Source organism: Anneissia japonica, unplaced genomic scaffold, assembly GCF_011630105.1.
Source record: "Anneissia japonica isolate Jap-2015-1 unplaced genomic scaffold, ASM1163010v1 scaffold287796_len146068_cov175, whole genome shotgun sequence".
Classification (NCBI taxonomy): Eukaryota; Metazoa; Echinodermata; class Crinoidea; order Comatulida; family Comatulidae; genus Anneissia; species Anneissia japonica.
The window spans coordinates 10,297-30,541 of NW_022705151.1; the positions used below are offsets into that span (position 1 = coordinate 10,297).

The following is a 20,245-nucleotide window of genomic DNA, read 5'->3' on the forward strand; positions in this document are numbered from 1 at the left end:
AAAGTCCTTTCTTAGCTAAGTTTTTAACTAAAATCCTGTCTCCTTTCTGCAAATCATTGCCTCTGATTCTCTTGTCATATCTCTGCCGATTTCTAGAAGCCACCTTCTCTGCATTTTCACTAGCTATTGTGTATGCTTCCTGTAATCTATTTTGTAGTGTTTTTACATACTGTGTATGATTGGTGCTGTTTGATTGATGGTTTGGATCCGTACCAAAAACAACATCAGCAGGTAGTCATGAAAATGGGAAACAGTCCCTGGGCATCTCCCTTGATAACTTTTCCCCTCCCAGTGACGACGCATGCGCTGCTGTTAGTGGACGCTGACTCAACAGACACGATAGATATACATCTAGTCAACTACTATGGCGTTCCTAAGCATTCTATCCTTGTCATCATATTCACAATGTTTAACAGGCGTTCCTAAGCATTCTATCCTTGTCGTCATATTCACAATGCTTAACAAGTATTCTTAGATACGTTAGAAATTTATTAAAAGGCTCACCTTAACTCATTGATAGTCAAAGGAACAAATTATTGATCATCATTTGAATTAGTTGTATTATTTAAACACACTCTTGTGTTCAGGACCCACAATTAAAGAGGTGGGGGGTACCTTTTTCACTATAAGTAATTTCATTTCAATACTTGATACTTGATAACAAAAAATCATTGTTGCTACGGTAAATGTAACAGCGATTCCAGATATACCGATCGACCACATTTTGTTGGCGGTAGAGGACCATCTGACTGTTACAGTTAGATGCTTCTTCAAATAGGTTTCTGAAATGTACTAGGTCTTCCACCCCAAGTGGTAGATGCAGTTCAAGAGCACATGTCGATGCCGTAGGGTAAGTGATGTTCTTGTCTTGCCATCTAAAATTCTGTTTTTCGTGTTGTTAATTCACAGCATTTACTTTTTATTACCTCCACCAACAATGGTCGGCGGCAGCAGTTTGTCTGTTTGTTTGCACTCATACAGTTTCATGACGCTGAATATTGGTTTGGCGGAGGTACATAATACTGTACGTAGAACTTTGGTGGTGCACCATCAACGAAGTGGATGCCATGTCTGCCTCTTTAAGAGAGGTATGCAATTTTCTGCACTATCTGTATGAGACAAAACAAATATAGTTAAACGCCTTACTCCAACATAAGCCAAAAGCCTTCTGCTGATACAACGCTCATGCAGCCAATGCATTATATGCTTCACCTGGAATGCAGTAGCAATAGCAATGAAAAACAATAGCAATGCGATGTGCAGCCAATAATGATGAAAATGCTTCCAGCAAAAATGTTGTCATCCTCCCTTATTCTCAAATTGTAATCTTCATGATGCTTTTCAAAAGCTCTCTTGACATGGGTTCCTTTCCCTCTGAGGTTTCAAAATATACAATACAATACAAATCTTTATTTAATTTCTGGACAGCTCATTTCAATACAATCGATGTACTGGTCTCCCAAGGAGTCCAGATTAAGTAAAAATAATTTAATAAAATAACAGATGAAAGAAAAAAGGGGTAAAAACAATAAAAATACCAATACCAATGAAATTAAAAGGCAGAAAAAAATCAGGATACAGTACCGCTGACAACAACTGCCCCTTTCGATGCATCAGACGTGTCCTGAAAACGCAGGCCTTTATTGTCGTACAATAAGCAATTAATTAATAACTTCCTGAGCTCCATCATTTGGTCTGTGGTCACTTCCCTTGATGCCTTCTCTGGATGAGACGCAGACATGCCAACCTTACAAGGTCAATCAACAAGATAAGTCTGAAAAAGTTTTGGCAATTTCAGCGGCGTATTATCGGCGTTTACTGTAAATGGCGTTCAGACTCACAATGACACTTTGATGCACAATGGCCCTATACTTAGAAAGTGAACACCGCACAGATCACAACGAGCGTAGGCATCACCTAATTCTAGTTTTGATTTCAAAATGACAGGATATTTTTTGTTATAACTTGCACGGAATGTTTGCGTGTGTTTTAGCTTCTTTTTTAGAAGCTCAACACTACCACTGGTTTTTCCAAAACTGCCTAGGCCTACATCGACATCGCTCTCATTGACTCCACTTTGGTACTAGACTGTTTTTTTTTAAATCAGGTAGGCCATGGAGTGCTAATTACTTTTTTGTATAGAGGTACTGTAGTTCAGTGTGCAACTCTGCAACGCTATGTCTAATGAAATTGTTTTTTTTTTCTAAATCAGTAGACTGTGGGCAACGAATTAATTGTTCGTATACAGTTCAGAGTGCTGTTTAGGATGAAATTAACTGGTCTTGTTCTTACCTAAATCACAGGATTTTATTATTTGGAAATGCTAGATTTTTTTTTTTTTTGCTAGAGCAACTCCGCCGAAATTGGTATGGTTGGCATGTCGGGAGACGTTATGTTGATCCCTAGTTCACAGGCACGTTTCAGCTTGCAAAATGCCGAATAATGCATATCTACCTTAGGGTAATCAGCACAGAAACGACTGAATCCTTCTTACCGGGCATGCATCTACCCCTTCCATAGTTATGCTTTACTTGTTGATTCCCTCATGACGAAAATCACTTTTAGCAGAGCTTTATCCATACGTTTGAATGTATATCTTGCTCTTCTGTTTTGGGTTCATTGTAAAATACAATTGTGGTTAATAATAATTATGTAATCACCAAACTTCAATCTAAAAATAACTTAAACATGGCTGTGTTACATTGCTGGAAAAGGCATTATTAGACTGAAATGTTGAAAAAAACACCCAAAATAATTGTTTGCTTTCAAGATGTTAAGTTAGAGTTAAGGCACAATATACAAAAAAAAAATATTACCAAATAAAACTTACCAGCTAGCTGCAAAATGAATGCTTCATAATATTGTGGCTGATCATCGTCAGAACCCCACTTTACAGCGTAGATCTTGTCCTTCTTGAAATCATTCACGTCTTTTGGTTTGAAATTTCTAATATCAGACACTTTCACTATATCAAATTGTTTAAAGTATATCAGTGCATGTGACGAAACCATTATGGACAATTAAAATACTACAGTAATTAGCAATGTAAATGACAGAGAAAACATGTGATTCGGCGAATCCAAAATGGCCGCGCCCGTGACAACAACGCAGTAAAGTTCGGGAGGTGAGGTTTGGGTCCAAAATTTTTTGGTTGTCCCACGGACAAGTTGCCCTATAGTTCTGGTTGTCCGTGGGATATTTTGGTTAGATGGGACAAGCGGACAAGCCTTATTTCGAACACTATTGAAGTGCTGATATGCACTTAAATAAATAAATAAATAAATAAAAAAAAAAAAAAGTCAAAGTGTTATTAATTTTTATTACAAATTGCATTACTGTTGTAATAACACTTTGTAATTTAGATGTATGTTAATCTATGTATGTTAGCTGATGGCTGGCAGAGAACACGCTTTATCAATTACAAGTTTTAAACAATGGCCTGCACAGTGCGTAACTGTGGCAAGTGGTGCATCTTCCTTCAACCTAGCTTGGACCCCAACTCTACTACTGGACATAGCAGCATCATCATCATAGCATTGCCACCTCATTTCTTGAATGGGTATCCCAAACTCACGTAGCATACTCCTTATAGCCTCTGCAATCGATGTTCCAATTGTGTTCTCCATTTTGTGGAAGTCAAGGAATTCCTCCCTTATACAGTATTGCAGTTATCATTCACGAAGCAAATTCAAATGCCAATTGCTCAACATACTTACATACATTACCTCTTTCAGAATGCCCTCTCTTATCTTTTTGAAGTCAATGATGTTGATAAATTGTTCTGTGACATAGGTGATATGTTGCATTATGTCTTTGAGGGGAAGCCAGATGCGCTTACCTGTACGTTTGTTCATATAGGTAATTCTATATACAGCTGCAGATGACAACATTAAATGGTGCAGGTGGTGCTGCAAGGGTGCGGCTGCACAAGGATCAATTTCCAAACATCTTATTACATGTGCAAATGTACTGTGAAACCAGCAAGAAAATCGACAAAATGAAACAGTAACCAGAAATTTCCACCCCGATCCCGATCGATATTACCACTATCTATGAATGGCCTAATCGAACAATCCTGATCACAATCCTGCCAAGCAGTATTCCGATTAAGATTCCGATATGGCTTACCGAGATTCCCGTAAAAAAATCACAAGACTGATTTGCGAATCAAGTTGTTATCCAGACATTGGAATGTTGGGCTAAATACCACAATTCCGGCCGGGAAACCCGACCAAAAATCCCAGCGAAATCACGTCTGAATATCCCGATCACGATCCCGGTTGGGATTCCAATATAATAATATAATATAATATATATTGTGGAATACCGGGCATAGACTTTTGGCAATTGTATGCAGGCTATTTGATTCGGCAGTTAAATACTACCTTCATGTGGGCGTGGATTTGTTCTCCATAGAACAGCGACTATTAAAAATAGTAAAACATGTAATTGGTTGACTGAGAAGGCGTTCATTAGCAACACCTATTGAATAATTGTACAGCGACAACTATATAGGTTGGAGAGGATGAAGTTTTTAAAGCATGTGTTTGGTTGAGAGTATGTGTTAATTATTGATACCTTTTTAACTTGTATTTTTCTAAATTTTTTTCCCCGAATTTTATTTTTACTGTTAAGCGCATTGAGGCTTTAGCATAATGCGCTATATAAGCCAAAATTATTATTATTATTATTATTCCTCCCTTGATTTGTCGCCTTGTCATTTCATTTCCTTTACTTCTGCAACCTGAGATATACATATACACTATTTTATATTTCGACCTGACCTCAGGTCCTCTTCAGCATGACTGATTGACATTATGAGAAAGTTGGAACAATACAATACAATAATATCTAATAAGCAATTGGTCAGACTTTCTGAATGAAAAATTAGATTAATTTGACTGACTTTTCAATTTCTTCATCAGTTTCATTGTCATCATCGTTATTGTTGTTGCAGCTAGTGCCGGGCCTGTCCTCGTTCAACGAACCTAGCACATGGGGAGGATTAACCTCCGGTCTTGGCCCTAAAATTAAGGAAAGCTTGTCGAAAAACCGGCATGTTTTACGAGCCGCCCCACTCTTATTATTATCAACAGCCTTTTTATAAGCCTGCCTCATCGCCTTAATTCGCCTCTTCACCTGCTCGGCAGTACGCTCATAACCTTCCCCAAGCATCCTACCACTTACCTCTCTGAACACCACTGCGTTCCTTACACTGCCATCCATCTGTTGTTGTATGCCCCTCTCCGTCCACACAGCTAAAAGACACCTCATCCTCATCCCAGTAATTCCCTCTTGCTGAATTTTGCGACATCTTTTCCTTAACCATTTTTTTTTCTCAATTGGGGTTTTTTTGCGCCGGTCAGTTTGTAATGTTATGGTAGGCAAAATTGACCGCAATCAAGGCGACCTCGAGCCGACCCAGGTTCGGCTTACGTTCGGATATGAGGTTGAGTCAGCCCAGGTCCCGCATTACCTGATAAGTCCATCCTCATTAATGCAACAGATCTTTGTAAAGGATTCATTCTTGAAAATTCATGGGACATCTGTGATCTGTTTTCTTGACAATCTCATCACTCATGAAAGAAAGTTTTGTCAGCATTCCAAACCTAGTCTGTTATTGAAATTGTTTTTTGTATCTTCCCCACTCTCGTCACATAGGCAAGTTCAACTACAGTATATATTCAAATTGATCAGCATGCATTTTAATTCAATTCTTTTGAAATATTTTGGCCTCAATCACTTGCTGCAAAGCTCTGAGCATTGCCAACTTCTGCTAACCATGGCTTGGACGTGTCCATTTCATCATGTCCACACAGATGAAACTGTTAGCATCAAATCCATTTGAGCATGTCATTTGCTCCTATTGAGGAATAAATACAGTAGTTACAATAATGCAAAACCAGGTTTGTTACAAATCAAAAATTTTATCAAACATTTACATTTGCTGCTTTATCAATCACATACCATACTGAGATACTGTGAGGCGCTATAAAAATCCAGAATTATATTATATTATATTATGTACTCATCTGAAAAGACATTCATCAATTGACAGTATTTTCAGTTAAACAAAACTTGTTTTTTTAATTCCTTCCTGTGTCCTAGTGATTATTAACGAGATATTCACTTAATTAATTTTCTATTGCTCACCTTAAATTGTGTGTAGCTTCCATTACAAGTTTCAGCAAACAACCAGAGTGTTTCTTGCCAACGTCTTGCTGGGTGCTTGTATGCTTTGTACCACCTTCTTTCGTAAATGCCAATGTTGGGTGGTTGTACTCACGGCAAATGTTGTGGTATTTTTGTCTCATCATTGCGACTGACAAATACCTATGTGACCAGAGTGTCATGGTATTTTGTCTCATCATTGCGACTGACAAATACCTATGTGACCAGAGTGTCATGTTTCAGCCTATCACTTATAATAATAATTATAATTATAATTATATAAATAATTTAATTTGACACATTTAAAAAAATGACACTCATGTCACACTTTGGTACCCACATTAAAATAATTTCCAAAGCTATTTTCTTCACTTGCTGAATAATTAGATCTCACCGTTTCCATTCAATCGGTCTTGCTCCTTGAGCCAAGAGCGGCACAAGTCTCTCATCAAGTTGATGAATACCACAAATATTACATGTTCTCTTGACACAAGCAGGATGATGATATGATGAAGTTGGTGGCTTGGCACACATACTATTTAAAACTAATCAAAATAATGAAAAATAATAATAATAATAATCAAAATATTAAATTATTATTGGTACGGTATGCCACAATATATCACCTTAGACCAAAATAACATGCAATCCTACAAAACGCTATTATATTGTACCAAATGCTACTCAATAGTACCAAACAGATTAAGAGCTATAATATATCTTTGCTGCAAGTCAGTTATGCCCTCCACAGCGACATGAAACTCATTCAACTGAAGAAGTTTCCTACCAAATTATTTTCATCTGCCAAGTCACCAAACGCTTCAGGGTGTAGTCCTTTCAACTGATTCGCCTTCAAAAACCGAATTAACTGCCCTTATGTCTGAGCCAGCATTTGACAACATTCCGTCTATCCACTGTTGTTCAGGTGTACGCTGAGCCGCATCAGACGTCATTTTGTGCATATTCCAGGCTTGTCAAGTCGGTTGTTAATGACTGGCACATACACAGCATATAGTGCTTGCAGATGAGAGTGGTTCTCTAGATCTAGTTGATCACTGTCAAGAATATTGTCTACGGGCTAGTTGACAGTGATCAAGTACCTAGGAAATAAAAAATAATTAATATGAATTAATCAATCATGCAATACATTAATCAGTGGTGGCGCCAGGACCTGCCTGACGGAGGTGCTAAAGGCCCGTGGAGCGGATCGAGTCTCACTTGGCTGGGGGCCAGGGGGCCGCCTAGGGCCCCCAGTGGGGGGGGGGCGAATCCCCCTGGAAGCCACGGATATTTGATGAATTATGGCGAATTTTTATTACTTTTATTATTTTTATCTCTATTTACGATTAAATGACGACTCGGCTCGCCATACATGAAGTTTCAGAGTGATGTTTGCGCAGTACTCGCAAAGGCATCCTCGATACTTTGTTGCTGACGTGTCTTAATATGGCGAGGTCTGAGTTTAAAAAATGCAGATTTACTGATTTTAACATCTAGGAGGGCTTCCTGAAACTGGCAAAAAGGCCACACTAATTGAGCGATCGATGAGCTTCGTAGATAGGCCAGTTTTTTTTGCTCACCATCTTTTTGTATCAACTGTGGATGTTGGCAAGTTCTTCCGTCCAGCTGTGTATTTCTTAGCCCGGTTCAACAGTTTTCTGCTCACACCAAACTTCTTGGCAGCTTTCCTGATGAGACGCTGCTTCTTTAAAACATGAAGCGAACAGCTAATAGCCCTCCGTGTCACAGACTGCTTTGGCTGGGAGAGTTCTTCAGACACGGCCTCACAAACAGCTGCCTCCGGGCTTGTATGAACACTTACAGTGACATTTAGGTCTTTAAGCACTGCAGCCTTTCTTGGTAATGCATTGTTGATGAGATCCATTGTTGTATTTGCATACTGAGCTGGTTGTCTAGGCATCGACTTCCTTGCTTTTTCGTCGTGCTGCAGGATTTTGAATATCTGCTCCATGTCCCTGTAGATTATTTCTTGTTTCTTCTAGGGTGAGTTTCCATTATTTTTTTCTGTTTCTATAAAGCATAAAGCTCTCTTCTGCGTTTCAAATTATTCTCATGTTCGGTAGTCATTGCTGCAGACTGTGCACGTCTTTTAGCTGCCAAAGCTTCCTTTTTATCTTGTATTATTTGTTTTTGTTGTCTCGTCAGTTTCTTAGGCGGTAAATTTTCATCTTTCTTCTGTGCTTTCACTTTAGCTCTCATCTTTCTCATTCTCCTAGCCCACCCATCATTATACTTTTTTAATTTTCAACTAGCTGCTCAGCCTTCTTTTTTTCTTTAACAGACAGGATTCGTTTCTTTAGATTATCTTTTGCTACAGACATTTCTAATCTTCTCAATCTTCCGTAAATTTTACCATCCTCTAAGATAGATGCATATTTTGCAGGATCTGTAACTTTCATGTATTACCACAATACAGTAATATAAAAAAAAAAAAAAAAAAAAAAATGGAATGGAATTCTTCCATCACAATTAATTATTAATATTACAATAAACAGGATGTTTATTCGAAAAAATAAGGTAACTGAAAACATTGTTAATGCTGTACAACATGCAGGAAGGGTGGACCGCCGGAAGTGTCTAAACTTCTTTTGACAACTTGTCCACAGATAGGGCAAACGTATACGTAACCCATAATATAAATGTTTGTTAAAGAAAAACCAAAAAGTATAGGGCCATTGTTTTTCAAATTTTCACGTATCCATTTGGCCACTTGAATGTGTCTGTCAGTGACAAGAACTGTGATGATGCAATTTGTTCGTGCGATGGGATTGCGCTGCAGCTATTATTGTTCATGATTGATTAATATACTGTTTTGGTGGCCATTTGTTGGAGCGTATTTTTTATAGGGCCTAACTATAGAAAATATTAATTTTATAATCATGTTGATAAAACTAACTGTAGTTTGGCTTGCCTGATGTCTCTTTTGATAATCATTATACAGTCTAATCGTCACGATTGAACTACAAAATAGTAACAATAGATAATAAAATTATCAAGGGGCGCCCTCTATTCGTTGGAGCCGAGCCTGGCTCCAGTACGCAACAAGGTAATAGAATATATTTCGGAAAATCTTTTTAAATTATTGGTACGACAATTATTATTTGAAACTTACTTACCTTTATAGTTTAAAAACTGAAGAAAAAAAACCTGTTAGTCTATTCTTGAAAATAAACAACATTTGTTGTAAAAAAAAAAACTTTTACCAAATCGATTCGAGCGCTTGACAAAAAACATTTTTTGGCTAAGAATTTATTTCTGGAGAGTTATCCTGAACTATTTCGGCCAAATCGTGATATATATCGAAATACCCAATTAATACATTGGGTATCCTATATCTGTCGGGGCACTATTTTCTATCGCGATGTTTGTAACTTGTTTTCTTTGCCGTATTATAGATAAATTCATTTTTATTGGGCTTTGTCTGCATTTTTGATAATAGGCACAGCATTATCTCTCAAAGCTAGTTTGTTAATTTCACAAGGCCAAAATGGTGTACCATGCACTCACAGGCAAACATTGTGGCTAGGCACTATTTTTCTATTTGGGCATACCAGTTTCTGCAGATGTCATCGCTCTTGAGGCGTACACTGTAGGTGCCCATCTACCATTGTGTTGCTGGAGGATAACTGCTCCAATGCCATCCTTTGAAGCATCGGCACTGACCTTACTTTGTTTGTTTGGGTCGTAAAATGATGGTGATGGTTGATAAGTCCGGAATGAATTTTGCTAGATATGTGACCATGCCAAGGTATTGCTGCATCTCTGGTTTATCTCCGAGATATAAAACTTCCTTAAGTTCTGCTGAATCCCTCTGCTGGGATGTTTGCCTTTACCAAAACATGAGAGTCCAAAGAACAAGAACAAGTATATCAGGTAACAATGATCCTGGGTTCTAAATTCTGACACCATGTAACGTTTCGTTCGTTTTTTAGTAAATGAAGACAAGATAATATAATTATGATAGAGTATATCATTACTCAGTAGCTAATGATATACTCTATTTTTGGAAGCAAAAATCGGACTAACATACTAATTTTTGTGGCTGTATACAATTGCACACACATTCCACATTGTTCCATTTGACAATTTCGCGGTATTTACGCTTTAAATAATTCCATCTATCCCGACATTGTTCTTCTGTATGTTCAATGTTGAGGTTTTTCACTATTTGTTCAGATACATGGATGGGAGTTCCTCCCTAAACCCTCAAGTGCATCCTGCACATTTTCATTTGAGAGGTGGTGTCCGACCAATTATTCCGACCCTCTATCGTCGACCTCAAGTGTTTACTTGAGATCAAGTATCAAATGAGAGAAAAAAATAAAAATGTGCCTGAATGCGTTAATCTCTCCTGGAAAATTTAAGACTTAAGACAGATGTTTTTTTACATCATCAACTTCATTTACAAATTTTGATAGAAAAAAAATGTTTTATATATTTTTGCACTAAATCAATTTTGAAAATTTCTTTTCAGGTGCAACTCAAATCAACTGCACCCTTGTGCACAGTATGTTTTGCAGGACTGAAAGACGCATTCAATAGATTGTGGGCACACATTTTGTGGGTCGTGCCTGTATCAGATTCAGGAGGTTGAAGATAATGGTTCTATGTGCAAATAATGTTGTAATGTTGTCACAAGAAGCTTGTTGTTGTGTTTCACGACATTACGTTATTCTCATTTGACATTACGTTATTTTCATCTTGCGTAAGGCTATGCGTTATTCTCATTTCACATTATTGCCACATTGTCGTGCGAGTATACAAAACAAACGTGAATAATTTAGATTTAGATTTTTATTTTTAGATTTAATTTATTTTAATTGACAGACCTGTCCTATTTTCAAAACAAATGAATTGTGTTCTGTTTTTTTATACCATTGCTGGTAGAACTGTGATAGAATTTCAGTACATACACATAACCTAAATACAAATTTCAGTAAACAAAACTTTTTCTCAAGTGGAAATACTAACATTTACCAAACCCATGGCAATCTGTCAGTGATTCTGTCATGAGGCTTTTGAAATATGATGGTTCATCGTTAGTGCACAGGTAGATGACTATGGGCGACGCATGGTATAATTGAAACTTATTTAGTGTCAGTAGCTGGAGTGAGAAAGGGTATTTACGCAGTTAACAATTGAAATCATGTACAAAATATATGAATTACTTCCTTTTAATTCCACCATCTTTAAAATAACAACAACAATAATAATAATAACAACAAGTAACCTGATAACCACGTTCCAGAATCCTCAGTCTCCTCATACATAACATTACCTTACGGGTCCTGGAGAACACAGCCAGGAAGGGATGGATGACCCCGATGTTGATCTTCTGTTGAAGGTAAAGAATCTTTCATGCGGCGTCTCATTCGTGGCAGTACATACTAATGAACGGACAGAGTGTAAAGCGTCATGTAAAACTTCTTGCCATCGTTTCGTTTGTAGTCTTCGCGTATAAGCCGGTGTTCCAAATAAAGAAAACAACTGACAGAGACAGGTAATCAACGTAGATGATGTCATATCAGAGCAAGGAAACAAGGCGGTCAGTTACATTACTTGCCGAGCAACACGCTCTGGTCAATGTGTCTGATGGAATATTTTCTTTACCTGGACGGTACACAATCTCAAATGTAAAACAGGAAAGTTCAATCCTCCAGCGCCTAATTTTCTCATTTTTGATCTTGCCTTTATGTTGCATATCAAAAATATAGCTAACTGATTTCTGATCAGTTTTCAGTGTAAACCGTCTACCAGTCAAGTAGTAGGACCAATACCTGACAACTTCGATAATTGCTAAAGCTTCCTTCTCAATTACTGGGTGATTCCTTTCAGGCCCTGTCAACTGACGAAAAAAGAATGCGACTGGTCTCCCTGCTTGATTCAATGTTGCTGCAATCGCTGTTTCTGACGCATCTGTCTCAATTTCAAAAGGAATATTTTCATCAATTGCTGCTACAACCGAGTTTTCAATGTCCGATTTAACATCGTGGAATGCTTTCACAGCCTCCTCTCCCAAAGGAAAGGTAGAAGATGATGACAATGGTATAACTTTTCATGAGTACTCTGGGGTTGTTCGCTTATCACGCCCATTGGATCCCAAACACTGCCGAAGTGACTTCAATGACATATCCCAGGAGGCTCAATCGTTTTGTAGCAAAAACGATTTTCCGTGCTGCATTAAGGAATTTAGCTTGGTTACTTATCAAATCGGCCATGTCCATACCACCTACTGTAACATCATCAAGGTACGCAAAGGTTGCTTTAAGACCCTCGTCTTTGATAAAGTTATCAATCTCCCTCTGAAAACATAGGACGCCATTAGTAACACCAAATGGGAGTCTAGTATATTGATAGAGGCCACCATCTGCTTCAAATGCGGTATACGCTCTGTCTTGCTGTCTTAAAGGCATTTGATGATAAGCGCAGATCAAATGTACTAAATATCTTGTATTTTGCGATGCTATTTACAATATCGTCGATGCGGGGCAAAGGATAGCTATCAGGGAGCGTAAAACGATTAATCGTTTGCAAATAATCAATAACCAGTCGCTTTTTGTGGTTCTCATTCTTGGTCACAACAATTTGGGCCCTCCATGGCGAATTACTTGGCTCAATTATACCTTTTTTTAACAACTGCTGTACTTCGGCTCTGATAAAACACTTGTCATCTTCGCTATATCGTCGCGATTTAGCTGCGACCGGATGGCAATCAGCTGCTAGATTAGCGAACGGTTCTACAGGTTTGACTTTACAGGTTTACAGTTTCGGTTGACCCACCATATTCCAAAATCATGCGTTCCTTGTACCTATGACCATTTAACTCGATCATAACTTTGCAAGCTTGTATAGATTCTTGTGACAATGAAGTCGAAGCCATGTTAACTGATAATGGTGCTGGTTTTAGTGTTAATTTAAGCTTCTTGACAAAGGAAGGGTGAATAAAGCTATCAGTACTCCCACTGTCAACTAAACAGTTCGCTGTTTTCCCATTTACTTTAATTTCAGTCATTGACCTCGACAACGACATAGTGGATGATTAGTAGGGTCTGTTGTCAAACAGACCCTACTAATAAACGAGTCCCTAATGCAATCATCACAGACTTGACTTGAGCGTCTGTAGGTACTCATCAAGTGTCTCACCAGCGTTTTGTTTTCGCGTGGCAAGTCTGTGCCTAGCGAATATCTCGTTCGTTGGCTTAAGATACAGCCCCTTCAAAATCTCCAAGGCATCAGCATATGAGGTGCACTCTGAAATAGCCTCATAAATTCTAGGCGATACAAAATTTGTCAGTACGCTAAGTTTATCAATCTCACCTTTGCCAGGCGTTGTGAGTACCGCCAAAAAGTTCTTGAATGTCCTGATCCAGTGGGTCCACTCCTTCGCTGCGGTGGCTGAATTCGGCTCACATTCTAACCTCTCTGGCTTAAGAATTCTCTCCATTGGAATCGTATCAATGCGAGTAAGTAGTCTTCGTCTACCTTTAACCTGATAACCACGTTCCAGAATCGTCTCCTCATATGGAGCGCCAAACATAACATTACCTTGTATGGAGTGCCAAACATCCCACTACAGTAAGTAATAATATTCTCAATACTGTATAAGCTGTATAAAAGTGATAATTGATGATCTGAACAGTGAACAAGAAATAATACTGTAAGAACTGGTAAAACAATGGTGCTCTCTCAATGACTGCTTCACTGCTACTGAGCAGAACAAAGGAAAACTAGAGCCAACTGTGGTAAACATCACCTGAACTAAATAATATGCAAAATCTTAGCTGTAAAGTTAGTGAATAACTAACATTCATTCCCTCGAAAAACAGGTCAATTGATTCATGCAAGGTTTGGTAAAAGTTAGAACACATAGTTTGCATATTGTTCTCGTTATACACTTCCATCCACTCATAATCAACAAGCCACTGCCCATATGCTCATAACTTACTGTCCGGCATGGGACGCACAATGTGTTTTCTTATAAAGTTAGACAAGGTAAGCACCTTGCATATAATGGTCATTGTCATCAACAGCTTCAATTGCAACAGCAGCATTATTGACATCACTCCCTTTCATGAATCGGTAACCTTCTTCTGACAAGCACTGTGGACCATCACCTCCTTGCAAAATACTGCATGCCACAAGTTTTCCGGATATTTTATATCGATTATCATTTAGTAAGCCAATGTCATCCTTTAAATCAATTAAGGTAAAATAGCAATTTTTTGTTACTAATGAAATTGCCTTTTCAATAGAATCCATCTTAAAATGGAAATATTTGATATTTTTATTTATGGTATTTTTTGTTGGGAGACTAACGTACCGTCATTTCTTTTGGTTTTCCTGTTTCTGTTGTTTTTATTGTTTCCTTTAGTTGAAAATCTCCGATCTGAGTTTCCAGCCGTATTTTGTCGGAGCAATGTGTGAGAGAGGGCATTGGACCCTTCTCGTGCTCATCGGAATCAACATGGTCTGCCTCGTTCAACTGTTGAGTTGAAAAAAGATTATGTTTCTTCTTAGGAGAGTCTCCCTTTGCCTTCCCATCTTCAGTGTTAAGGGCATCGCCTTTCCGCTTGCTACCACCACGTGGGTTCACAGATATATCCTGATCCTGTGGCGCCAATGTTGTTATCCAACTCTTCGTGGATAAAACTAGCGGATGCTCCAGCCCTTTCATGCTACATGGTTGTTTTTATAGATGATAAACCATGGGTATCATAGTTTATCATAGTTTATAGTTTTATCATTTGTTAAAAGAAAATTATATACTTACGAATTTCCTCAAAAGTTTTTGAGAAATGTACTAAACGTGTACTGAACCCTTCACCACACAGGTTAGCATAAATTAAGATAAGCACCATTGTCACAAGAATAAACATATACACAAATCATGGGCTTAGAAATTCACCCAAGCTTGCCTTTTCTACACAAAGGCAAGGAAAATTTCAAATTAACAAATAAATCAGTAAGGGGTTGTCCAACATTTTCACTAGTATACAAACAGTACTCTAGGGGAAGAGGTAAAAAAAACATGGCAAAACAAAGGTGAAACCTAATAATAAAAAAATTTACATTTTTTATATGCTTTCAGAAGGGTCCAAGCCATATCACCATGAGTACATTTTTGCTGTTATTTTAATCAAGTTCAATTCAATTTAACATTTACTCTTTATAATTTATGTGGGTGGGGTCAGGGGAATGACATTTTCAGGCTTAAAAATGGTTTTCTGGGGTCTAAAATAGAAATGTAATAATAAATGTATCAAGTACTATGAAAGCATGGAGGAATTCCTCCATGATGAGAGAAGCGGCAAGTACTAGTATCAATTTTTCATTTTTTTTCCCATTTTAAAATGTAACCTCTAACCAATGTGGATCCACCTTTGATAAATGTGGACACACTGCATGAACATAAGGGAATAAAAATTGGTGCCCTTTAAAACCCAACTAATGTGGATCCATTATTTTAATATATGGACCCATTTCATACGTTTGAGCTAACAATATTCATCAATTTTCACTATACATGCTATATTCTAAATCTTGCAAGTGCACCAATAGTTGTGCTATGTCATTCATCACCTTATTGTGGTGTTCTTACTGTTGTCCTGTGTGACAATACTGACGTTGACGTTAAATTATTTTACCATTATTTTACGGTGCTCCAGGGAGATATCACGACAGTGAAAGAATTACACAGACCTCAATTAGAGGCATCTTAGTATCAGATTTAGCCTATGCTGAAATATTCTAAAGGTCTATTCTAATATCTAGGGCTTTTAATTCAGATTTATAACTATTACATAAATGTATTAGTGTTACATATAAATAATTTCACAGTCTCATCTTAGAATGTATAGTATAGTTTTAAACTTATTAGATTATTATATTTAAGTAATAATCTACTAACTAACAATAGATAAGCTACAGTAAGAACCATTTTTAAGGACGTACACAAATAGACGAAAATAGGGCCTACTACGGACATTTACCTTAGGTAGACTCATAGTTAATAGTTCTGCACACTGTTTAATAGTTCTGCACACTGTTTAACAACAAACGACTTTTCAATTAGGATCTTTACTTTGGTTACAACTCTTAACACAACTTTACATCATCAATGAATAGTATGAACGATATCACATGGTTACTGGAATATATTTTGCTAACTTGAGAAGTCTGANNNNTTACTTTATCTTGTAGCTGTCTCTTATACACATCTAGATGTGTATAAGAGACAGTATATATATATATTTACAGGACTACATTTGAATCTATTCAACCATGAAGCCTCCGTGGTCTAATTCATTGAGAGCTATGCTACACGATGTATTATTATGTATTATTATTATATATATATATATACACATACACATACAGTATAAGCATATATATGTCCACTCCTGTCTGTCAGTCGTTACAGGCAGTTTTTACATTTCCAGTCCAAGTCATTTAAATCGTCTATCGTCATATTGTCAATATCCATAATGTCCTACATTGTCGGTGAAACCACCTGTCACATTCCTCACATCCAATCCAGTCGTCCGGTTTATCGTCATACTTATTATTACATTTACTACATATATTAATATATACATATATATATATATTCTTTTCATTAGCCTCTCGTTTTCTACTCTTTTCCTCTCTCTTCCTTTTTCTTTCTTCTTTAGCCTCTTCCTCTTCTTTCTTTTTTTCTTCCTTTTCTCTTAGCATCTCACGATACGCGGCACCTGATATCACATGGGGGAGTCTTTTCTTTATTTTACTTTCATCCTGCTGTTTTGATGTTCTCTGTGGGTAGTGGAGATGCTCCTCCAAGGATGGAGATACATATGTCTCTGCCATCCCTTTGGGATATGTTTGTTTTGCATCTTGAGGATTTCCTGTACGATAAAAATCGTAACGGTACTGGCTGCGGCTGGTTTCAGATGAGCTACCGTTGGTTTTGGAGGAGCTTCCGTTGGTTTCGGAGGAGCTGTTGTTGGTTTTGGGGGAAGAGGCGGCTTCGAGGCATTGTATAGTGCTGCCCACGCTGAATACATGGGATCCGCGATGTCATAACCCTCGTCAAGCCTGTCATAAGGCTATCATATCACCACTGAGGGTGGATTCAAGAGCAAGAAGGGCGGTCTTCGTAGATGATGATGATTTTGATGATGTTGATGGCTGTGATGTTGTTACAGATAAAGATGATGAGGATGATGCTGTGTTGTGATATACTGTGGAGAGCAGCAATTTTTCGGCGTCTATGGCGGCTGGATTGAAAGAATATATTCCACATTTCCAAAATCCGGAAATAGCATTTTTTGACTTTGCGCCTTCTTTCCAAGCCGTTGCGAACACCTTCGAAAATGCCTGCTTGGTCACGACCTGGCCGGGATGCGTTATCATATACTCTCGTACAGTGTTGAACCAAGCGGACTTTACTGACTTATAAACAGCCACATTTTCCACACAAAAATCGGCCGTCTTGATATTAATTTCGTCTGCATTAAACAGCCGATGAGGGTCACTGAAGACCTCCTCATTCCCACTCGTAACCATGTATTCTTGGCACTCGTTGAACCATGCCTCGATTTTAGCCAGGGTGACATCTGCCCTTTCCCTTCCCAAGCCCTCCGGCAGCCTCATTGCCAAGTCTGGATGTCTCTTCATAAAGTTGGTCATCCATTTACGTCCTGGTAAATTATCTTTGAAAGGATTCGGGCGGCCATCTGCTATCATTTTCTGTACTATTAGTTTTAACTCTAACTGGCTGGTTCCGCCCGTAGCCAATAGCTGCCATCCCCTTTGCCCACTCCACAAGGTTAAGTTCCTCCACTGTGTTGAATCAAGCGGAGTTTTTCCATTTACTTTATCTTGTAGAGTGGCTCGGGGGATGGCATACATACGAGCGGCCGCCATGCCATTTTATTTTAACAAACATATGTAACATATGTAAAGTCATTTTACAGGAGGACAATGCCTATCAAATAACTTAATAAAAAAAATCACTAAAATTCGTCAAATAATTCATCACTATACAAAGTGCATTAACAGAAAAGGCTCAAGAAGTGTTCACCAGACGAAGTGACAGAAGGTTATATCAAAATTAAAGAATCTATTTTATCCACTTATGAATTGGTACTTTGTAGAGTTTGTATAGGCATCTCAGTAGACAAATGGTCCTATCTCACCAGTCGAAAGAAACCATCAGTGTTTGTAGCAACATGGGGGACCAAGATTCTCAGAAAATGGTTTAGAAAAGATGCATACCGTCAACCGGGGTAACTTTGGCAGGTTTATCATATATCATATAAATAGTAATAAAAACTAGTGATTAACACATATGAACACGAAAATAAGTTGTAATTGTCAATTAGGATTTATTTTCTTCACATTAAGCAATTAAATATTCTATATACACATCATTTAAACTTGTTTTAAGAAAAACTCTTCAACGTTGACTTTTACTGTTGACTTTAACAGCTACCACAGACAAAATCATAAGCGTCATCAAGTCCATGGTAAGTGCCACAGACCCACATTGTACAAACAGTACATTGGAACCAGTCTGGGCCTACATAGCTATTCCAATCGCATTGGCATGTTACACAAATATTATCATTAGTATTAGCCTGAGCTGACGTTGAAGCACGGTTATTAATGGATTGTGTGGACTCGGTCAAAACTTTGGCCAATCACAGGCATTCGCTTGACCACTTCGTTTGGATTTTATGGGCAGAGCCCACATGCTCGAAAGCCAGATGCCAAGTTCTTTGGCGTATTTGGCTTCAATTGGTTAAGCAGTGACAGAAGCAAGGAAGGAAAAATTTCCTTTGGGATTGTACCTTGCAAGCGTGACTCTACCCGCCACTTGTCTAGTATCGACTTCCACATTATTTTGGCTGGTCTGAAGAAGGCAACGTCCAATGGCTGCGTTAGGTGTGTGGTGTTAGGTGGCAACGAGGTGAAATAAATATTTGCCTCTTTCGCTTTGTTTACTACATCAACTGAGAAATGAGAGGCTAAATTGTCTCTAACAAGCACCTTGACACCAGGCTTATCAGCTGTGTGTGGGATGAATATCTCAAAGAACCATCGTTCAAATGTCTCCATGTCAAACCAGCCACTTTTTGTGGCTGCATACTTTACACCAGCAGGGCCTCTTGCAACCCAATTCTCATAAAGGTTTTGTGCCTTGTACACAACAAATGGCGGCAACAAAGTTCCTGCAGCATTGCCACACATCATTAGCGAAATTGCCATTTTGGAGTGTTCTTGGACACGTTCCACTCTGGTGCTGCCTGGGTCATCAGTCACATTTGTTTCATCATAATTGTAGATGTTCTCAGGGTCAATGTTTTCCACAACGTCCTTAATATTGTTGAAATATTCAGTCATTGTTTCTTGAACAAAATCCACGAATGAATTCATCTCCAGGAATATTGTCTTTGAAACAGTTCACAATTCTGTCTTGCTTAGTCAGGTAGTTGCAGATCACCATCTTGAGAGCATGTATGCTTAAAGGGTATCCCCATCTTGCAACTTCAGCAGCTGTTTGTTCTGCAGCTTATTTTGCAAGGTGCCTCTCGGGATACCATACTCTTGGCTGGCCTTGGCCTGCGACATGGTTCCACTTCTAACAAATTCCACTGCTTTTAAGAGGTCATCATTATTGTACGACGCATACTCCCGCTTCCCATTTCCTTTACATTAACTCCGAACCATTGCCCTGTAAAAGATATCGGTATTTAAAACATTTTACACAAAAATACATTTGTGAAATTATTTATTATATACAGTATTTACTGTAATGTTTTTATGATTTTAATAGTGCCAACAGAAATAGAATACTAAAATATTAAAATCAATATTGAAAGTATTATATGTTGATATCGGCCTTGTCTAGGCCTAGGACATCTATTTTGTTTAATTGTATTGGTGGGCGTGTCTATTCCTAGCCTCTTCCGGTATTAGGCCTAGGCTTGTTTGTAGGGCCTACCCAACACTATAACAGCGGGCTCCAAGTACAGGACTAATGAGGGTAGCCTCCCTATTATAGGCCTGTCTC

At 38.1% G+C, this 20,245-nt stretch overlaps 1 protein-coding gene and 1 long non-coding RNA gene across 2 annotated transcripts; both read right to left on the bottom strand.

Annotated features, from left to right (window-relative positions):
• Positions 1-4,905: 4,905 nt before the first annotated feature.
• On the bottom strand, positions 4,906-6,379 carry LOC117105383. The gene is made up of 3 exons (XR_004444890.1): positions 6,154-6,379; positions 5,188-5,863; positions 4,906-5,024 (listed from the first exon to the last, which is right to left on the bottom strand). It is a non-coding gene; the product is annotated as an uncharacterized LOC117105383 (long non-coding RNA).
• A 12,489-nt stretch (positions 6,380-18,868) lies between these two features.
• Positions 18,869-19,580, bottom strand: LOC117105387 (jerky protein homolog-like). Its single transcript, XM_033246515.1, has one exon. It carries the CDS (start codon positions 19,573-19,575, stop codon positions 18,907-18,909), a length of 669 nt encoding a protein of 222 aa, XP_033102406.1. The 5' UTR covers positions 19,576-19,580; the 3' UTR covers positions 18,869-18,906.
• Positions 19,581-20,245: the final 665 nt, after the last annotated feature.

Bases quoted from the DNA above. Each gene is read 5' to 3' on its own strand.
- LOC117105387 (XM_033246515.1), bottom strand. From the start codon at position 19,575: ATGACTGAATATTTCAACAATATTAAGGACGTTGTGGAAAACATTGAC.